This window comes from Candoia aspera, chromosome 1, assembly GCF_035149785.1.
Source record: "Candoia aspera isolate rCanAsp1 chromosome 1, rCanAsp1.hap2, whole genome shotgun sequence".
Classification (NCBI taxonomy): Eukaryota; Metazoa; Chordata; class Lepidosauria; order Squamata; family Boidae; genus Candoia; species Candoia aspera.
The window spans coordinates 251,020,518-251,043,057 of NC_086153.1; the positions used below are offsets into that span (position 1 = coordinate 251,020,518).

The following is a 22,540-nucleotide window of genomic DNA, read 5'->3' on the forward strand; positions in this document are numbered from 1 at the left end:
GTAATTATACATACACTACAACAGGTTACCCATTCTTCTATTTCTTGTGTCTCTCAGTGAGTGACTGAGAAGTTTTCAAAGGGCATGAACCCATGGCTGCAATTTTCAGTGACTGTGTTAAAGAACAGGCAATTTTCTTCCTTACTCTTCAGTGACATGTAGCATGTAGCTGTATTTTCACTCCTTTGAATTTAATCAAGAATTGCAGTGATCACTCTGTACTATTCTTACAAGTTGCTGTAATTAAGTTAATTATAAGAAATTGGATTCCCAGTGATCTAAACTGTACCCATGTCATCTAAGTTTGGGGGGTTGTCATTTGTGGTGGGTTATATAAACAATGTGTGATAGGATTCATATTGGCATAGGGAATTATTGATTGTTCTCATTAAAATCTTATTTCCAAGCAAATATGGGGCTAAAAGTATATATTTCTAGCTCTTTTCATTTCAAAGGAGGGCTTATTTTTATGTATCCAGTTCAGATAGGAGAAAAGAGATATTCTTCCCATTGAATAGCTATATCTTCTTAATTCTTTGAGTTAGAAACTGAATAATCAAAATAGTCAAAATGTTCTATGGCTCAGGAATTCTGAATCTTTAGATAAAATAATCCTGCCTCACAAAATTGCAGTGGAAAGTCACTTGACAACAAATTTATACCTGCACTGGGAATCAAGATGATATACTCCTTTCCATGTAAGTGGGCTTTTTGTGGTTTAAGGATGGCCTGCATAAAGGTAGGATGCCAGTTGCTAATTGCTTCTCACATCAGTGCTGTTTTCCTTACAGGCGGATCTAAACTGCAACATCCAAGATGATACAGGAGCGTTCTATGGTGTAACTAGTCAATATGAAAGTTCAGAAAACATGACAATCACCTGTTCCACCAAAGTCTGCTCATTTGGGAAGCAAGTGGTAGAAAAAGTAGAGGTAGGAATTTCAAAATAATGTTGGGACTATTGTTGTCATCTAAAAAAATGTCTTCTTTCAAATCATCCATCTGAATTGATGAAACTACAGTTGTATTAATGTAAAGTTGTTGTGGTGTATATCTTCTCTAGGTACTTAGGTATCTTTTTGGAAAAAGTGACTAGAGAAGTAGAATATGCTCCCTGCTATTCAACTTGAACTAACTTGTTAGCATTTTCTTTCATGAGTGCCCTTTAAAATCCTTAAAGGATTTGGCTGATTGACAGCTGTAGTATTTTGTATTGTAGCTTGCTCACTATGCAACCTCTTTCTCTCTCAGGTATGTAAGCATGTATCCCTGTAACAGTCTTTTTCACTCTTTCTGGAGATGTCCAAAATTCTGTTTTGGCCTACATATTCCCTCTGCTAAATCATGATATACTTGCTTTTAGCTCTAGAATTAAGAAATAACTCTTACCTAAATTCTTGGAGCTATGGATGAAAAAATATCTTTTACAATTTTGAGAATTCTCCATACACTGAATAGGGAATATTTGGATATTCCTCAGTGTTCTTAGCTGATAAAATACGGATAATGATATAGATTCAGTATGCATCAAAGGCCTTCTATCAAATACCCATTTCCATTATATTGTATATGGAGCTCCACTTGGCAGGCAAACATCAAAAGAACACTAGCTGTTGCTAAAAATACATTTGTGACTTGTAGAACTTACATTGAATTAAATTAAATTAAATTAAATTAAATTAAATTAAATTAAATTAAATTAAATTAAATTAAATTAAATTGGGATTAGTTACTGGGTATATCAAATGGGTATTGTGTTGCACTCTTCTTATATTGATTTATTGTATTTTATTTTGATATGCTTGGTCTTACAAGTCTATAATGTGTAATAAATAATAAAATTATCAAAGCACTGCTTAAGATAATGGATTAAACAATGCAGTATTTTCCAGCATATCTTTTATGAGAAACTAACATTTCAGCTCCATTGTATGTTTAATTTAGTAGAATTAAATATTTAATTAAGAGCTACAGTTGACAACATATGAATAACTTCAATTTATGCAAGGGGACTTCCCCTTGCTCTCCTGCTTTCTTATATCTCCCCCCACCCACCCCCACACACCCCCTAGCCTTTAGATTTGCTTCAGAGGGTCTTCCCAATCTATTGCATATCAGACAGCTGAAGGTGTGTATTGGGTTGCAGAGGGAGAGGAAGTGAATTCTATTGGTGGGTGCAGTCTAAATACCCTAATATGTCATGCTGTTACAATATTTAATTTCTTATATCTAAGCAGTGGTTTAAATTAATGGGAAAATCAAATGATTTCTAAATAAGTTTTTGAAATATGTAGTTCAATTATTCCAGTTTTCAACTTTCTCTTCGTTTTTCTTTTCAGACTGAATATGCACGGTTTGAGAACGGCCGGTTTGTGTTTAGAATAAACCGCTCCCCAATGTGTGAATATATGATCAATTTCATCCACAAGCTCAAGCATTTACCAGAGAAATATATGATGAACAGTGTGTTGGAAAACTTTACAATTTTGTTGGTAATATTTTTCTTCCCTTTGCTCACTGTTTTCTTGAGTATGTTGGGATTAGGTAGATGTTTCTTAAGATCTGTTTGAATGAGTTAGGAATGCCATGTCCTTCAGCTGAGAAGTGTGATATTTCAAAGGTGGCTTCTGATTTTAATCTTTCCTGATAGGCCAATATTTGAAACTTTATGTGCTGAGAATTCAGTTTTTCAATAAAATTACCTGATGTAGGAGGCAAAAACCTGAATTCCACACAATACTAACCCAGGATTTTTGAACATGATTTATTGAACAAGCCATTGTAGCCCACCTCACATATGAAATCAAGGCATAATGGAATGGTTGCACAGTATGCTAAATGGAAAAAAAAAGCAAATTGCATTACAGCTTAACATTCCATATGAAGTAGGCTGATGTATAACTTGTGCCTTTAGGGCAGAAACTTGTGTTTAGACTTCGAGCTGCCCACGCTTCTTCCTCTTAGCCTTCACTGTGGACCTGTGAAAGCTAATGGGAATGAGATGCTGACATTCACATCTACTGTAACTGTATTATACACTTTCAGATCTACAGTAATATGTGACCATTAATTATATTAGCAATGGAGTTTCAGTATTTTAGTTTTCCTTGGACTGGGTACCCAATGTGTTTGTCTCATAGTACTCTGAGTGATGAAGTGGGATTTGGGGAAGAAGCTGGCACCTCTTTAGTTCGAAGTGCAAAGAAGGTAATGTTTCCTTACGGCATTTGGCAGTTTAGTTTGTGAAATTACTCATTGCAAGCTATGTTCAGTGTTAGCTACCTATTTTCAGCAGGCTATTTCAGAAGCTCCTGAAGTTCTTGAGAACTTAGGGAGAAAGATTGGATACTAGGACACCTGATATAATTCAGATCCTGTCATGCAACTTGCTACACCTCTGCTTTGTCCTCTCCTCTCTTCTCCAATATTCCTAAACCTACCCCCTTTCTGAGCACTTTAGAACTGTGGAGAAGAAGCTCAAATAGCCCAAGACATTATCTGTCCAGACTTCAGTAGAAGAGTTTCAGAGTAGCTGTGTGTACTTTCTCTCTCAGGGCTTTAAAGCAAGATACATAGAATGGGACAGTTCTTCTCTATAAGAATTCCAGAAGTCTGAGTTCGAGTGGTTTCTATTCCATTTAAAATGTGGTTGGAAATTCAGATTTCCAAATGTCAGGATGGAACAGGTTATTAAAAAATTAAGTGGTTCTACAATTGCGCTATTATACTTTCTTTTTAAAAAGTAGAAATATCTGTGAACTATTCTTTCCATCTTTATGAAAGCTCCCATGCTATTCCCAAAGATATCCCAAAACAACTGGAGCAGATTTTGGAGGAGGGCTGCAGAAGGGGAGGGAACCAATTACATTCCCACCTCTTTGTGTTCATGGATGCTTCAGAATTTTTTTTAATTAACTGAGGGGCACAGTTTAACACAACTGTTAGTATTTTCCTTAAGAAAATTCCAAAAATATTCCTTCAGAATTTGACCCTGAACCAATTCCACCTTGCCTTGTTCTCATGTGCAAAATATGCCAGAAAGATAGAATTTAAAAATCTCATTTAAAGTCTGCTTGTTGAATAGGCTGTGACAGTTCAGAAATGTGTATTTATTGACATGCAAAATAAAGAAAGGTGTCTGCTTTTGAAATTACATCTTTTACTTTTGTGTCTCTGAGGGAAAATACAGATCTCTAATGTGTCTTCTTCTTCTTTTTCTTTCTTTCATGTACAAACCCAAACAGGTTGTAACAAACAGGGACACTCAAGAAACCCTCCTTTGCATGGCTTGTGTATTTGAAGTTTCAAACAGCGAACATGGCGCACAGCATCACATCTACAGGCTTGTAAAGGACTGAACAGTTATTTATAGACACCTTTTCAATATAACTCCTTATGAAAACACAGACTGTCAACCTCAACACTAAGTGGCAGTTTTCTTTGGCTGAGCTGTCCCCAACATTTTTCTAAACCTCATTGGAGTGTGTTGATAAATATTGTAGCTGTGAAATTCTGGTACAGTTGTACAAATTCTTTCTTAAAACAAAGTGTTCTTCAAATTTAAAAAGCCACCATTTTGGAGGGAGACTATATTTAAGAATTTGTGGAAGTTTTAATTTGTCATGCTGGAAAAATGTAAGACAGAGCAATTGCCATGGAAAAGCTTAACAGCAGTTATAAGAAGTTATGAGGTGTTTTGTCTAAATTAATAAAATCCTATTTCTAAGGTGCAAGTGAAACTGAAATGAATTTTGACTAAGCATAAATTAGCACACAAATTCTTTTTTTAAAAGTATCTTCATAACTGATTACTGTGGAAAATACAGACGAATGTAAATCACTAAATTATTTTATACTGCAACTCAATTTCTGTTCGAAGCCAAATGACAAACATAGCCTTAAGAAATGCCTGATGGGAATGGACAGGTCCTTAAAGTAGGCAAAGTATATTTTTTTCTTTCCCTCTATATTAAAACTAATATTCTAATTCATTGAAACTTTCAAGCAGGTATTGCAAAGCGAGAAGACTTCCTCCCTTTTACTAATTTTATCTAGTGCATTAAAAAGATATTAAATATTTGTACTAATAAGGACGTTTGATTATTTAATTAAAAGATGGCTCGTTTTGCAATAACTAGACAAATACTGAAAGATTAGATTTACGGTGTATGTAATCCTGTGTGCGTGATTATATATTATATGAAATGGTTTTGTTTTGTTTTTCTTAACTCAAGAAATTGCAACACCAAAATTACCAATTGGCAAACATAAGGGAGAGGGGCTTGAAAGTGCTATCTTGTAATTACATTGTCAGGTAAAAGCCACAATTATTGTAATTGAGAAAACAATAGAAGATCTAAAACAAAAGGTTCATCTGTTTCAATGTCTTTAGAATCCTAGAAATATTTGACATCAGACAAAAGACAGAATGGTTTCCTTAAGCTAGTCCTGCTCATCATGATCCACCAGGCTACGTATAAAATATCATCTATTTGTGGAAGCCACATGAAGGGCTTAATACATTTCAGAACTGTTTTATACCAAATCAGATCATTGCTCCACCTAGCTCAGGTTTGTCTGTAGGGACTGGGAATTATTCCCCAGGATATCAATTAAGAATCTTTCCAAGACTGAGCCTTCTGCATACAATGCCAGCACATGGCTATATCCCTACACATATAGCCTCTCTGAAAATTCAGAATCAGTCTGAGGACTGTCAAGCACTTGGCTGCCCAGAATGCATATCTGGTGAGCTGCAGGTGGCTTGGTAGACTCTGTCTTAATGAGATTTTTCTTAAAATCATCCTGATGCCTATGATGATGAACGCAGCTTTCTCCAGCCTGATGCCCCTCCAGATAGGTTGGACTATGTAACACTCTGAATACCCAGCCAGCACTGATGGTTGTGTTTGTGACCAGCTCTTCTTTTGCAGACTTCCCAGAATATCTGGCTCTAGCCCTCTTCTTGTTGATCATCATCCATGTTTTTCTCTTTCTGTCCACTATTTTTCTGTTTGCTCAGGAGAAGGAGCAGAGCACTCATGCCAAAGGTTTGAACAGATTATTTGCATAGAGCTTCCTACACACATCCTTCCCTTAATCTATTCATTTTGGCTCCTCTACTATAATTTCCCTTTATCTGGACTTCCCCCGCCTGTATGACTTTTTAGGTGTATAATATTTCAGATTGCTTAGGCACACAAATAGATTGTGCCTATGTGGGGGTTGTTTCTCTTTCAGTAACATGTTTTTTTGTGGTTTGTGTCTTCATACATGAGCAAGGCTGAAATGTGGCTTAATCAAGATTATATGAATACATCTGACATTAGGAGGGGTGCATGGTTAGATACGTGTTTTAAACAACTGCTGTGATTATAAGCCATCTCCTTATGGTATGTGCCATAATTCAGCTTGTTGGTTTGTAGAACTGGCACATGACAATATTAGCCACAAAGAACAAGTCAGACTGTCTTAGTTTCTTCACTTGTGGAAGCAGATTTACTTCAGAAACTCCTAGGAGCAAGGCAGTAGGTAACTGCATCAAAATTACAACACATGCACAGCAATGTTCAGATGCAAATTCCATCCTTACATACTTGCATTCCAACATCTGAGACAAGGACATAAGTTGTCATTTTTCCATCATGATGTCACTTTGCACATTTTGTCACTACATCCCCTGCCCCTTTTTGTGGCTGCTTTTGCACCTGGCAGTTCTGCTTCACAATACCCATTCTAATTATAAGTTTCTTTAGTTTTGGTTTCAGGACTTTTTCTGAAAAGGCCCTTAGAATGAAAATTTATCCTCCAGCTAACCAAAATTGAAAATTGAGAAAAGTTCTGGAATGAAATATGGGAGCTTTCCTCCTTTACATGTATGGCAGAAGGACAACAGTTATTGCTCTTAGACACACAGTTCCTTACAGTTTTGAAAAATAATTTTTGGGTAGCTGTTAGAATAAATAGTATTTATGATATTTTAAACATTGTGTCAATAAACTTAGATCTTCCACAATTGAAAACATTTGCATTAAAGACTGCGAGGATGTATATCAAGGTACAATTGTCTAATCATCTGAAGATTTTCTGTTTTAAAGGACGATTATGGTGCTTAACATCTGAACATCTGTAGTCTTCTGTCCATGACTACATTCACCCTCTCTCTCTAGTGGATTGCTGCAGGGTTCCTCAAACACTTGTAAGACCTGAAAAGCCAAGATGCCTAGACAGCCACTTATGCCTCAGCTTTGCATTCACAAAGGTAGGAGGATACGGCAGCAATAGAGTAGAAGGCCAAGAAGAGTCTGGGAGTGCTTGGTAAACTGAGGATCTTTTGACTAATAGATGTTAAGACAGATGAACCTCTTGGGCTGCAGTCCTGTACATACTTACATGGGAGTAAATCCTGTTGAACGAAGTAGGACTTACTTCTGAGTAGATATGCACAGGATTGTGCTGTCAGTTATTTTGTCTGAGAGCATTAAAACTGAACATTTATGGTTGGGTCTCTTCACCTGTTTTTAACACTAGCAATGTATCTAGTAGAAGCACTGCATCTTACCCAGCTGAAGTAGCCCTTTATTTGAAGCACTTGGTGTTACAGGTCTAAAATTCTCTCTTTAACTGTCAACTGTTATGAGGCTTTTGGTTTTGATGGATTTATTTTTTTAGGAAAAAAAAAAGTTCTGAAACATTAGGATCATTCTGTATCTCCAGGTAACCCCTGGAGGCATGTGAAACAGATCGGTTTGCAAAACAAGCACGGTTCTTTTTTTTCTGATAATGCAGCCTGCAACACAATGTATGTAATAACTATACAGTTTGAAGCGTCCCGATGTTTCTTGACATTCGTTTTTGTAAAAATGTATGGGGAACTGTTTGCCTTGTCAGTCACGTATTTGTGGATGTAAATGATTTATCCCTTGTGCATGTTTCTTCCTCAAGCCTTAAGTCTGTCAAAGGTTTTGTATGGAATGTGTGGTCCCCAAACGCTGCCTGGCAACTGTGAGCTCTTTTGTAAGCTGGAAGCATCTCTCTCGTTACTGTTATTTGTCGTAGGAACTTCTTAATTCCAAGCTGCCAAAGCATTACAATATGCAGTGCCTTAGTGCTATAGTAGGAGTACCCTTTAGCCTATCTTGCTGATCATATGTAGTCCATTAATTTGGTTTACTTCATATATAAAAAATAATCTCCTAGAGAAAAACCTTTTGGTCAAAGATACCTTCCTAGACAAGTCAGTCCCCATTACTACATAGTTGGAATCTTTATACCAAAATGAAACCTAACAGCTCTAGAATTTTCTGCAGAAAGCAAATTGTATAAATAATGCTGCCTTTTTCAATTCTCATGACCAAATACTTAAACGTTTGTGACTCTGCACTCGTGCATGCAAGTGCCTTTGGTTTTGAAGTTCCAGCTTAGAAAAGTGCTGCCATAATAATGACAAATTGTAGAGACCAAAAATATTTAGAGATCACCATAATGCCTTTGGTTTATTGGAAACAGTCAAAACTAACAGGCCTCCATTCTCAAAGAGTATCTTTTTATAGTAGCATGCTTTTTTCAAATCACAAGAGTGCGTAATGCTGGAAACTAATCTCCCTCTTGTTGTTTCTGAGGCTTTGATGACTAGCATTGAAAAGAAAAATCAGTATTTCACCTTTGCCATGTCTTTCTCCATCCAATTTTACATATCTCCATAATTAGCAGAAAATTAAGCAAAGGCCAAATGTGATTTTATTAATGTAGTAACTAGTTCTGTGAAGATGGTTGTCTTCTCTATCTTAAATTTGCACTTATTTTGTTTACAAACTTGAGCAATCAGATGCCTAAAATTGGAAAGCATGGATCAAAACGTTCCTGTCATTTGACCTGTGCTTTTTGGCACCGATTTTTTAAGAATGAGTAACAAATATTGTTGGAAAATCCTTTGGACTGGTATCATTCAGTCTCTTCCTGTCACACTGCTAGACAGGCAGCTTCCTTAAATAAAGTGTGCCATTTAACACAGTTTGTGAATTTGGAGAACAATGTTTATTTCAAGAGACATTGACAACGTTGAAACTGATGTACTGATTCAGAAGGGGTGTATGTGTGTGTGTATACACACACACATACACACATGTCACATAGACACACACACATGAGAAAACTGATAGCAGTAAAACCAAAAGTTGGCAGAGGGGATTGTAGCTATTCTGGTTTTAATAGTTTTTTTTTTAAATTAAAATTACTGTGCAGCACAAAGTGGTAATATTTGTGATTGTTCCCCCTATCTCTTTCATTTGCATTCATATTGGTTTTCTTGAACCTCAAAGATTTAAATCTCCCTCACGCTCTTCTTGCATCTAATCCACTAAGGATTGCTTGGCCTCAAAAGTAAACTATATATATTTACAACTATTAAATATATCTGCTGAGACAGATATAAGGAAGTGGGTGGAGTATATTTTATTGCAAAGGAATCATTTTTATTTATTGTCTTATGTATAAAACTGAGAAAAAAGAAATGGTACAAGTTGTTGCAGTTGAAACATAGCTTTTACAAATGTAATTTTATACTTACTTGAATTCTAGAATGGCTTATTTAGGTACTGTACCACTATGTTGTGTAATTTGCAAGTTCGATATCTATTTTCTCACTTACTACTAGAGTCCATTCAGTTTGGCAATTCCCTTGAACTCAAATCTTCCTGTTTTTATCACCTTCAAGTAACAGAGATGATTCAACTGAACAAAAGCAACCAAGAGTATGAAGGTGATTTATAGAATTTCAGAAGCTGCAAACTGGTAAATTTTACAGCCCTGGTTGAATTCTTAGGGTATTCTTCATTTTCTTTAGTTTGGACATCTTGCCAAACCAGGAAGAAAACTTAACAGTGTTCTGGACTTGTTCATAAAACAACTCATTAAGTCTTTGTTTGCTTGATCATAGTTGTCAAATAAGCCATATTTGGCTAGATTCATGCTACACATTAAAGCATGACACATGGTTTACAAAACATGTTGGTTTGGATCCCACAATGTGCTAAATAAAAACAAACCATATTGTAGTGTATGAAGTCAGCTTTGAAGTAATATCAAATTTTATGAAATCTAATCACAATCTTCCAGGTACATAGAATCAGACTCATAGAAGACTTCATATTTTATTCATTCTATATTTGATAAAACATCAACATCGATGGCCCTTTAGTAAAAATGTCCCTTATGCAGCCTGCAGAAGCTGTTGCATCATAGAGTGAACTTTCAAATCTGTGAACAATCAGATACAATAAACAGAGAAGTAGCTGAGAACCATGATTTGCCTATTATATTTTGGATTATACCAAGGGTTGGCAGTATGGCATATATGAGTGCAAGGCACCCATTATTAAACATCAAAATTAAACATGCTAGAATAAAAACAGGTGAAATCTCACCACCCCATGAATCTCACAAGGTTATAGGTGAGAAGCCCAAATAAACAATTGCTGGGAGGAAGAGAGAAGATTGGCTGACATTTCATGCAATTTCATTATTACTTTTCCCTCCCAAAAGATTTTCCAATCCCAAAAGATTGCCTGAAAAAGTTGCTGCTCTGTTGTTTATATTCTAGAGTACAGGAAACAAAAATCATGGTTTGGCATGTTTTCTAAACTGACCCTATCTTTTGACAGTTTACAGACCAGTTGGTGGTCTGTAAAATCAGTTACAGACCAATGTGATTTTAATACTGCCCATACAATCACATCATGTAACAAATGTGGTTCTGCTGCAGGAGTGGTCAACCTGTGGCCTATGGGCTACAACACCCCATTTGCAGTCCCCCAAGTGGGTGGGCCTGAAATGCAGATCCAATTTTTGGGGTGGGGGATTGAAGGGTGAAATTAGTGTCATAAGCCTTGCACCCACTTTGCCCTCTAAAAGTCCTCTAATCCTTCCCCCAAATGGGCTAATTCTTCCCATATTGGTGGAGGAGGTTTAAGGGGCAGAATAGGTGCTCTGGGCTAGAAAGGTTGAAATGTGGGGCCTCACCCACTCTGCCCACACTTTCTACAGCTCCCTGGGCATGATGCAAATACCAAGGACATCTGCCCAAGGCTCAAAACTGTTGCCCATCCCTGTTCTGTAGGACCGATATATATGGCATGCATTGCCTTCTGCTGCAGCTGGGAAGCTCCTGGATATGTTAAACACTCCACCTTGTTTGCAGCGCGTAGTGACCTAATTGCGTGTGGTACTCACACCCTAGTGCTGGGTGGCTTTGTGAGTGGGTATTGGAGCACCTGGGGAGGCACTGAAGCATCACTCCCTGCCTCCTCCAAGTGGGATGACCATAATAACATAAATTGGTTCCCATTTTTGCCTCTACTCAGGTTGATGATGATGATGACTATTATCATTACTATTATTATTTTGGTTACTACTTGGTAATCTCGTTTTTTTTTTTTTTCTCCTGGCCGTTCCCACAAATAGAAAGACTGAGTAATTCAAAGTATAATACAACTTTGGATTTCTTGCTCTCCGGCTGAGCAGATTACTATGGCTGAGAGAGTTTCCAAAAAAGTTGTTCCACTATATCAACTAATTCCAAAATGCACTCGCATTCACAGAGAACATACATCCTGTTACCTCCTCACACAATGGTTTTATTTTTGTTTCTCGTTTTGTTTTTGTTCTTTTTCATGGGCCTCTCCTTCAGGCTCCTGACTGCAGAAGAAACGCCTACAATATGTGCCTGAAAAAGACAAAATAATTTTATAACCGTTTTTAAAACCTGAATAGCCTTTAATTTTTTAATATCAGTACATTTTAGGTAAAAGTTTTCTTTCTGTTTCCTTTTTTGTTTTTATTTCACACATGCATTCGTTCACATTTGTAAATGACTTAATGGAATTCTCACTTGGTTTATTTGTGTAATGTGTATAAACTGGGTTTGTGACTTAAGCATATTCATATATGGTCAGTGGTTACTTTAATATTGTACTGCTGCTGGTTATTTTGGGAATAGGGGTGTCAGATCTGCCTTGGATGACAAAGTACCTCTTGCTCAGGCATTGAGGGAAAGCTCTATTTTGAAAGAAAAATGAACCTTAGCAAATTGTGTCTTAACATATTTTGAAGTTTTCAAAACAACTTTCAATCAAACCTTTTGGCAGTACAGTATTCTTGTATTTGTCGTCTGTGTGTAGGTACTGGTACCTTCTTTGTTTTTAAAAACGTTTTAAGTGTTGGCTTTAAAGTGAATTTATCTTTAGTATGATAGTAATATGAAAATTATAGGGTTTGTGTGCAGAGAATTTTTTTATAAAAGTGCTTTGTAAAAAAAAATTGTATTCTAGCTTTTGCGGTACATATGTGTGATACCTTTAATATCCATGACAGTTAAGTGCAATTATTTCATCACTCTAAAAATGCTATTTTTGTGTCGGTTACTGCAGGTGTTCATGTCTTTGCAAAGTGACACATTTTGATGCCTTCTTGATAAAGTGGTAGATTTTTTTGTAGCTTTCTAGAAAATTTGTATTCCTACAGTATTGATTGGAAATAAAGGAAATAAAATCATTGTCACTTTTGTTTAATTTGATTCAATATTGCCACTTGTTAGGCCCTGAGGGAGGGAATCTGTACACACCTGGTGTCCCTGATGGGTGCGCAGGCAGCGTTTGGCTGATGTGTTCTGAGATCATATTACCCTGAGATTTTCATCTTCTCAAGATAAGTACTTTCACAAAGACAAATGTTAAACACATTATAATAAAGGATCTTTTTATTATATACTGAGGCCTTATGAACAGCATCTTCCAAGAGTAATGTTTTGGTAAAGAAGCTTAGAAGGTCATTAATCCCATTCAGATACTTCCTTCAATGGGCAGTAAAGAACAGGGCACACCAACTTTATCTTTCCCCTGTCATACATGTTGAGCAGTCTCTATTGTGCTGTTGTTACCATTATCATCTTGTTCTTTGTATTGCCTTATATAGAGCACAAATTCTTCCAGGATAGTGGTGAAGGGGTTGTGTAGAAGAATATAGAAATGACCCTGCAGAAGTTCTGCGAAGACTATTAGCAAAACAGGAGCTCAGTCTGGGAAAACAAAACAAAAAGTGAAAAAGAACCTTATAGTTGCCCCACCTTGACTTTCTTTGATATAAGAGGGAGGGAAGGGGAAACACTGTCAGGTTTTCAAGGTGTTGTTATTGTAGCCTATATCAATAAAGTTAGCTTCTAGTATTTCTTCTGAGCCTGTTTCCTGACCTGGCCTACCTTGAAGAGCCGAGAGATGGCTTACCAGAAGGCTACCACTGGAACCCATTCAGTGTGCATGGAGACCTCTCTTGGCAAAGGATCACATGGCGATATTATGCGTAGAGATATGGCAGCTCAACATACACAGTCTCAAGCAAAGGGCTGGTTAGTTGGTCTTGTTCCTGTTCACATCTTCGGAAATGCCTGGGGAAAATGTATGAAGAGGATCACCAAAAGGGAAATTTATTTCTGAGAAAACATTTTTAGGATTAGAAAATAAAGACTTCCTAAAATTAAGCCAAATCTCAGGGAATGTATGGACACTACCTATTTTTCTTGCAACAGTAGGGAAGTGATTCACCATGCTGCCTTCTGGGAAATTTGTTTAGGATGGGGCTTCTTGAATACTTTAAGATGATCGCATCTTCAATCCAATCCTTTAATTTACGGCCCACCATTTTCAGAAATGGAAATACTTTTTTTTAGTGTAGAGTTGTATCAACTTTGCTGTTCCACAAACATTAGGGCTCCCTCTGTTTATAAAGAGGTCTTTGCAGCAGAAGCGGCTTTCATCTGGGGCAGGCGGGTTTTAGTGATCCTATCTCCCATGGCAACTCTTCCAAACCCTCCAATTCTCCAGAGCAGATTTATAAAGGTCTTCAGGAGAAATAGGAAACCAACTTGTTTTGTCCCTTTTATCAAAAGCAATATCCTGTGATCAGAGTTCTGGGCAGGATTTTGGGGTTCATGCTGCAATATATACAGTCAGCTTTCCCCAACCTGGCACAGAAGGATTGGGACTTAAATCCCCAGATTCTGAGCCACTAGAATACAGAGTCTAACCAGGGAATTTGGATCTTGACCCTCTGTGCTGTAAATAAGTCTTTTATCAGTAGACTGCAAGCTGGATTTGATCATGATGGCATGATATAAAGTTCAGGAAATAACTACAGATGGCAAAATAATGGTATCAAGAGAGAATGTGTGAATTCTCTTGAATCAAATGTCACATTTTGCAGGATATATATGTAGAAAAAGAACCCCTACTATTTCCTGATAGATGGAAAGAGAACTGAGAGAAGACCACACTAGAAAGGCTGAACACATAACTTTGCTAGTTATACAGGGTATGTTCACACAACATATTAAACCACTCTGGATAGTTTGACTGTACCATCCCCAAACCCTTTCCTGAACAACAATTTCAGCATGGTCTGCAGCTGTTTTCTGGCTACATCTTCCATGCAATCATAATGGAACAGTTTCTGTTTTGGTTTAATATTTGACCAGAATTAGAAGCCCAGTGTTTGCAAATTCTGCTAAACAACACCAGTTCCACACTCATATGTATATTTAACCATAGGGGAACTATGCAAGATATGGATAACAATGCATTACATTAAGCAATTTCAAGTATCACATGGACATAGAGCTGGTGAAATAGCACAGTAAAAATGGGCAGGCAGACGTATTGCTTGGGCTATAAAGAGATTGGAAAGACAGGAATGCCTAAACTCTAAAATAATGCTAAAATAATTTCACAAGTAATTCTTCCAGAGCAAGCCCACCTCAAAAAAACAGGAAAAGCACTGAGGTAGGTGACCTCCCCCCAGCTCCTGCGCTGCTCACTCCCCCCAGCTGCTATAAGATAAAGAAAGCATATCTTGGAGGTGTAGAAAAGAGCCGATTAATAAGGTGAAGTTGCCATGGACAGGGAGCATCAAAGGCTTGTTTTTAAAAAAGCACATTAAGGAAAGACACATTCCATATATGCAGAGACCAAAAAGGCTTAAAAAATCCCTCTGCTTCGTAATATGAATCAATTTCCATTTAAATGTAAACTACACCCAAGGAATGAATTTGGACTACTGTACTGGGACATCCCCACTGGGTATCTGAGATTTATGTCTGAGTAACATATCTGTGGGATTGTACTGAAAGAGTAATTTGGCATAACAATTGTTGTGTATTGCTGGGTATCTCAGTTCTACCCTATTCTCACATGGGAAATTTTTTAAAAATGTGACACTAAAAATGGTCAAAATCCTTTCTTGCTGTTTTTCTCATCCTTTCTGCTGTTTTCCTTATAATTTCTCTCCGATACTGATTGCAGATTTTTCCTGCATAGGAACATCAGAGCCCGGCAGGAGCATCCAAAGCCCATGCTAGACCAGCATTTCATTTCTCACAGAAGCCATCCAGAAGTTTCGGGGATGTTCAGAAGCAGGAAGGGGAGATAACCCCTCTTCTGCCATTGTTTTCCTGAATAAAGTATGCATCAACAAACTTCTGAGCTTTTTTCTCTCCTCACACCTTTTTTTTAAAATTTGATTTTGTTTTGAGATTACTTTTATATTTGTTGCATAGCTTGGTAATAATTGGATGAGCCTATTCTTTTGTTTTGAAATGTTGCATAGAGTTTCAACAAACCTGTTTCACTAGAATGACTTACATTCCATGAGGAACAATAGTGTTTCAAAGAAGTAAAGAACACTGGAAAATTTCAGAAATGCTGACCTTTTCTCTTCAGATCTAACCATATAGTTTAGAGAAGGTGATCTGGCTTTGTTCTACAGTATTTCTGTATTTTAGTGTTTCTTTCCACACTTGCAGGATAATGATAATTGTGAGAACTATGTATTTAGAGTAATGTTGGAGAAATAATTGCACTGACCTATATGTGTTTTGCATGCTTGTTTTTGTTTTGCTTTTCTGTTTAGTGTTTTTTTGCATTTGCTTTGTTTTCTTCGCCAGATCGCCTTGATTCATCCTGGCAAGAGATGCCAAGGGGACACATCATAATGACAATGGACAGATCCATGGTTTTCCTAGCCAAGCTTTAAGGTCTTTTGTTTTGTTTGAACCCATTAGAAGGTACCCTGTATTTGCTAGAAGCTCTGTCACTTCTCTTAATTATCCAAATATTCTGAATACCCACAACAGGCTGGGCCGTCAGAGAGGAGAATGTCAGATCCTAGAAAGCCTCAACTCTATGTGGTCATTGTGCAAGGATAGCAGCAAATGTGAGGACCCATTGACTTTACAGTACAGCTGACCTGACCTGAGCTAGGGAGCAGGCAATAGCAATCTAGAAGTCCTAATGGAGGGCAATAAGTTATCATAAAAGCTTGCATCTCTTCCATAGGCCATTCCTTCCACTCTTTAATCTGCTGAAACATCCTTTGGATTTCCTAATTGTCTGTGATCAAATGGTTAATGTAGCCATTCAATGAAACCAGACAGGTATTTGAATCCTGGAATTAGTGGCTCAACCATCTCAGTTATAGTGGCACAAAAGACCAATTAAGTTCTTTCTATGCAGGGATACACAACCTGAGGCCCCAAGACTGTGTGCCTCTCCGAAAACCTTGGGCAGTGCCTCTCAAGCACACAAGCAAATGCAATTATCAGTATGTCTGTGCAAGAAACATGACATTGGGTCAACTTTGGATGCACACAATAGAAAGGCATCTGTTAGAATTGTCCAGTGAATGAGGGTCTTGAAATGGTTGAGCCATGAATACCTAAAGAAGACTGATGCCTTTGGAGAGCCTGGCCCACAGATGAGTAACTATTAAATTTAGCAAGGCAGAATAGTCATTCACAGATTGTGTATTGATTCATAATTTTACAAACCACGCCCCTGCTGAAGAAAACAGCTGAGAAAGCAACAGTATAGCACACAGTGTTTGACCAATCCAGATATTGTGAACATGCCCTTGGGTGACAGTGGTAAAGCCTGCTATGAATCCACACAGGCTTTCCTGGCTTGCCAGCATGTGCTTAATACAAATTAATAAGGAAGCCAAAGGGGGAAATATGCTTTCATGGCAAAAACAGCTTTTCATGACAAAATTCACTTTCTTTTACAGCAGGTGTCTCCCCTTTAGAAAGGGCTTCCCCTGTCATGCAGGTGAGCTATATTGGAAAGCAGGGGCAGCAGAAGGCAGGATACCGAGGGTATAGGATGCGTTACAGATGCCCGATAAATAATTGTTTACTGTCTGCAAAAGGTCATTTGCTATAATTCTGGCTTCAAACGAGCATGCAGAAATGTCCCTTTTCCTTTACTGTGTGCTGTACAAACAGTGACTATATTTTCTTGGAAAAAATAAAGGACAAACCTGAAAAGGGGGCAAATCTAAAAGAGGTTCATAAGGATTAAAAAATTGTTTGTAACATTGCTTTACAAAGGACAGTTCAAGAGCAAAACCAAGAAAAACTACAAAAAATGCAGAGTCTAATAAAAATATCTAAAATCAAAGAGTATGTGTAACTTTATTTTAAAAAGACAATTCAATTTCCATATTTTTCACACGAATGTGTAAAACTACATGAGGTGGTACCATTTGTACGGTAAAAGTTAAATGACCAAAATGAAGGATAAAAGCAAGTTTTGGGGGGGGAAAAGTAAAGGGCAGCTTTCTGAAATAAAGGACCATTCTTTATAATATAAAGGTCACTGTAACTATAACCCTACCTATTTCTAGGCTAATATTTGATTAGTTAGTTTTTGATTTGGTATGTTGCACAAGCCCAACCTGTGTTGTGTTGTGCTGTGTTGTTTTTAATCTTTTACTCTTGAAAGAGCATTAAGGGTTTAGGGATGGAGCCTTGATTTTACTGCCTTTGTTTTCTGTGCACAACTTTTTCTGCCTCCTTCAAAATGCCACTTTGCCTCTCTCTAGAAAGTTATGTAAATAAATGATAAGTGAATCCCCCATGTGGAAAACAGAGACTTGTTTTACGTAGACCTTTTATTTGCATAAACCTAGATCACAACTGAACCTAGAGCTGGAAGCAGCTTCGGTAGGGATACTCGATGAAGCATCGCCTTTTAATCTTTTTTACACTCCATGACAGTGCAGGACAGAGCATGAGAACCGGCAAGCTGTTCCTAACCTTCCCATTTCTGTGACAATTGTGTGTATGTGAGGAGGTCTTATGGCATTCTGATTTCATTTTTGTTAAAAATGTGCTATTTAAAAAATACTTAAAATATTTATAAAAATACCTTTAAAAATACATAATCAGATTCTCCACATAGGAAGTTTTTGAAACATAAAAATAAACCATGCAAGATTAAAATGTGTTAAACAAAAGCTATGACTCCCTGCTTGAAATGTGATCGTTTATTCTATTTTATTATGAAGCAAAATCGAAGTGGTTCCAACAGTAAACAAATCTACCCTCAGCAATCCTCCCCAGCACACGAAAATGAATGCCACTGTTATAATGGATTCCTATGAACGAAGCAAACTATCGATTCATTGGTTGACTAATTAACTGAACTATAAAATTAATACTGCTCAGAGTCCCTCCTTGGGTGAGGTGGGCAGTAGTACAAATTTGAGACATAAATAAAATAAATAAATAATACAAGAATGTTCCCCCAAATAACAAACACTTAAATTTTCTTCAGCAGAATTTCACTTCCTATTATATATTATTCCCAATAGATCTGTTTACGGTAAGAGATATCCAGATTTACTGGAACCAAAGAGTGTGCTGACTGCAAAAGTTATAGCACCAGATCGAAGGTGTCACAAAATCAGTCATGAAGGCAGGATGGAATTCCACGTAGCTGAAGACTTGGAAAGCGTAACATGCTCACTTGAAGGGACTGGTCAAAACAACTCTGTCTCACCCTGCAATTTATTTTCATACGACAGGCCAAGCCGTTGGCAGGAAGTGTATTTTCAACCCGGGCCTCAGAGACAGCTGCTGTTGGAAGAGCCACACTTGGAATGCCTGACACGGATAACAATGAAGGGCCTCCTTTGTCACAGACGAATTCCAATTTTCAAAAGCAACAGATTGCAAGGCATCCAGCACGGGACTCTTGTGTGGCAAAATGTGCAGGGCTGCACCAAGCTGGGCTATATGTGGCAATATGGCCAAACAGATTGCGTAGCATTAGCACTGCTGACAAAGGGGCATTCATTACAGGGAACAACAGGGTCATGGAAGAGTTTGACGGCACGCCATTGGCCAGGCTCAGGTTAGCATATGTAGATCAGAGTGACATATGGCAGCTAGTGACTCTCCTGTCACTGATATGAAAGCTTTTGTTTTGATAGAGTGCTTCACGGCCATCCAGTATATTTTTTTCTTTCCTCTTTCACGGGCGACCAAACTGAAGAAGTGCAAAGTTCACAATCTAAGCTTTGGTTTGGATTGCAGGAAATAAGTCTTTTTGTTTCGTTTTTCTCTGGCAATCTATCCACCACGGCTGAAATTCTGCTTATTGTACCAACCTAATGGAAAAGTAAATTGAGCTTCAAACATGTGGAAGCCAGGATCTTCAATGCCTCTTGAAAATAGCGGATTGATTTTTATTTTCCGCTCAGAACTTACTGGGCTGGAGTTTGGAGTCTTTTAAAAAATATACTTTGGGTTTGCTTTCTAAAATATGCAGGCACTATATTAACTAGTAAATTATCCCTTTGGAGTTTATCATTCACTAATTTCTGTTTAATTTATATGGATTTTAAACCAATTTTTCATTGGAGTGTTCCTATGCAGGAAATAGTTTATGCTGCTGAAGTGGCAATTATTTAACACTGAAGCCCTGATTTTGTACACAAAGGTGACAATAATTATATCCCAAATATCTCTTCTTTGCCCCAGACAGATGATTAACAAACAGATTAGATATTCTGAAAATCTGCCATGTGTAAAATGCATAAAATGTGAACTGTGCTAATTTTTAAAAAGAAATGTATTCATCTTGGCAGTGATGAATTTCTAAAGAACTAGCAAGTCTTTCTAGAAGTATCACCCATTTTAGTAATTGTCAATAGAAAAACGTACTCACAATTTTTACTTTTACCTCTTACTAACCATTTCCAGAATGTTTCCATTTAAATAATAGCTAGACCCTTGTGTGTGAACAAAAGCGAGCCAAGTTCTCTTTAGTTACAGACTACAAGCTGAGGTCATAAACATCATGGTGCACCTGACAATATATTCCTCTATTTCTGAAAGACCATCTGTAAGTAGGAAAGGGTAATTTTTCCCTTCAGCCCTTCTTCTCTTTCGGGAACATTCACAAAAGTGCCTATTGTTAATGACAAATTGTATTGTAATTCATACTGTAAAACATATGTATCTTTTTCCCCCTTTTGATCAAAGCAAGATACAAACAGAAGTGGCTCTGATCAAGAATATAACCTTCTGCTCTTAATGTGATTTCAGAATGAACCTGATGGAACAGGACATCACAGAGCCCTGTTTCCCCCCACCCCACAGTCTACTATGGAGGGTTTAACAGTTTTGGAGCTCCACCACATGCTCTGTTAAAAGGAGCTGGCATGCCTGAATGGTTAAAATGCCTAAGCTAGGAATTTGGATATCCCTGGTAGAGGTAGTCCTCACTTAACGATGGTAATTGTGACTGGAATTTCCATCACTAAGTGATGCAGTCATAAAGTACAATGTCATGTGACTGTGTTGCTAGCGATGGCAACCCTGGCACTCCCTGTTGCCATTGTTAAGTGAGAATCATGGGTTGTTGAGTGAGTCCCAGGTGATTCGCAAGCAGACTGGCAGGCAGGTAAGTTGCAGTTGCCAGGTGGGGAAGGGTGCTTGGGTGGGCTGTGAGGCACGACATGGTCGGGCCAGCGGTGGCTGCTGCTGGGAGAAGGAGAGTGCAAGTGACTTACCGGAGCAACTTGTGACCTTTCCTGCCAGCTTCCCCATTGACTTTGCTTGTGGGAAGCCAGCAGGGAAGGTCGCAGATGGCAATTGTGACCGTGGGATCCTGCAATTGTTATAAGTGCAAGCCAGTTGCTGAGATGGCCAGAACTTTGAGGACCAGTTGTAAGTATCATTCATTCAGTGCCATAGTAACTTTGAACGGTCACTGAATGAGTGGTCGTTAAACAAGGACCATCTGTATGAATCCCATCTTGCTATGAATCCCCTTAAGGCAAGCCACCCTTTCCATGCCTCAGCTTCTTCTATCTCTGGCAAAGGGATGTTCAAACAGGGACACTGTAATTAGCACTGCTTCAAATGCTTGAAAGCAATTTACAGATGTAACTGCTGTGCCTCCTTCAGAAATGGTTAAGAAGAAAAGTTTTGGACTTAGCACAGTATCTCTCGGCTATTTATTAAAGCAGTGCAACTTTTTTCAGGCTTCCACGTCAACCTGAAGAAAAGGTGTCACCGTTTTAAAGAATCCACTCATTTCAGTTAATGCAGTGTTGTTTTTTTCAGGTTTGCATGGAAGCATTAAAAATCAAGCTGCTGTATTAATAATAGGGAGTGCTGCATTTGCGCTCGGATTTGCACTTGCTCGGAAGTGCTTCTTTCAAATCATTTGCAAAACCAGCGAATGGGGCCGCCTATCTCCCGTTGTCTCCCATCCAGTAAGATGGGGCAGCGAGGGTGCACTCCAGGGCCCTTCAATTAAATTGTGTTACCTCTTAGCATTTAGGAAGCAAATATTCTCTGTCATGGTGCCTACCCCTGGAACACCCCCCACCCCGCAAGTGTGCATGTCTCCCACCTTAATGATGTTCTGAAAGTCCTTGAAAATATTGCTGTTCCCTCTGGGATTGGAATAGGGTAGGTTCTGATTCCTTTGGCGTGGGGGGGGGCATTGTTCTTGTATTTTTTTTTTCTGGATGTATATGATTTTCTTTTTCTGTTTCATTGTTCTTGCTTTGAAATGCCCAAAGTCATTTGGAGTCAGGCAGCCTCTAAATTTAAGAAAAATAAAATGTGAAATGTTATACAACAGATGGTCAGGGCTAGGCTTTCCCACATTGAGAAACAGTTCCACCCTTTGCAACAGGCTGGGTAGCCTTTAGATCTCAGGACAACACTGGGTATGGACAATCACAGAGGTTTCCACACCAAGGTCATGTGAAGAAATTCCAAGGATGTCAACTTTTTTGGAAAAATTATCATTCTGAAAGTAAATACAGTACTTTTCAGAGGAAGATCTAACTGACTGAGAAGATGAATGGGGATCATTAGGCTGATAGAAAGGAAGGAGAGAAGGGGCTCTGAAATTCAGTGGGTGGGTGATGAGAAGATCACAGCAGGGTGGGCTAGTAGGAAGACTAGTGACAGATTGCTGGAAGATGGAGGGGTAAGGGCAAGTCCAAACTGACAAATGGATTTAACAGGCATTCAGGTGGATAGGCATGAGGTCTTAGCAGATTGCTAGGAAAGCCTTTGGCCCAGGAGAGATCAGAAAAGTCACACACCAGGCATTTCTATAAAAATAATTTTATTTACAGAAAACAAACATATTTAAAGGCTGTTTGCTGAGAGGAGAGATTTATCTCAGCTGCA

General features: G+C 38.0%; 1 protein-coding gene across 5 annotated transcripts in view; it reads left to right on the forward strand.

The window, feature by feature from the left end:
- The window catches only part of TEAD1 (TEA domain transcription factor 1), a 217,956-nt gene extending 205,401 nt beyond the window's left edge, over nt 1-12,555 (forward strand). For all 5 annotated transcript variants that reach the window (XM_063289483.1, XM_063289486.1, XM_063289487.1 and 2 more), the window contains 3 exons: nt 792-932; nt 2,340-2,492; nt 4,245-12,555. In XM_063289483.1, coding sequence (XP_063145553.1) covers nt 792-932; nt 2,340-2,492; nt 4,245-4,358 — 408 coding nt within the window. In that variant the 3' untranslated portion in view covers nt 4,359-12,555. The remainder of the gene's footprint in view (nt 1-791; nt 933-2,339; nt 2,493-4,244) is intronic.
- Nucleotides 12,556-22,540: the final 9,985 nt, after the last annotated feature.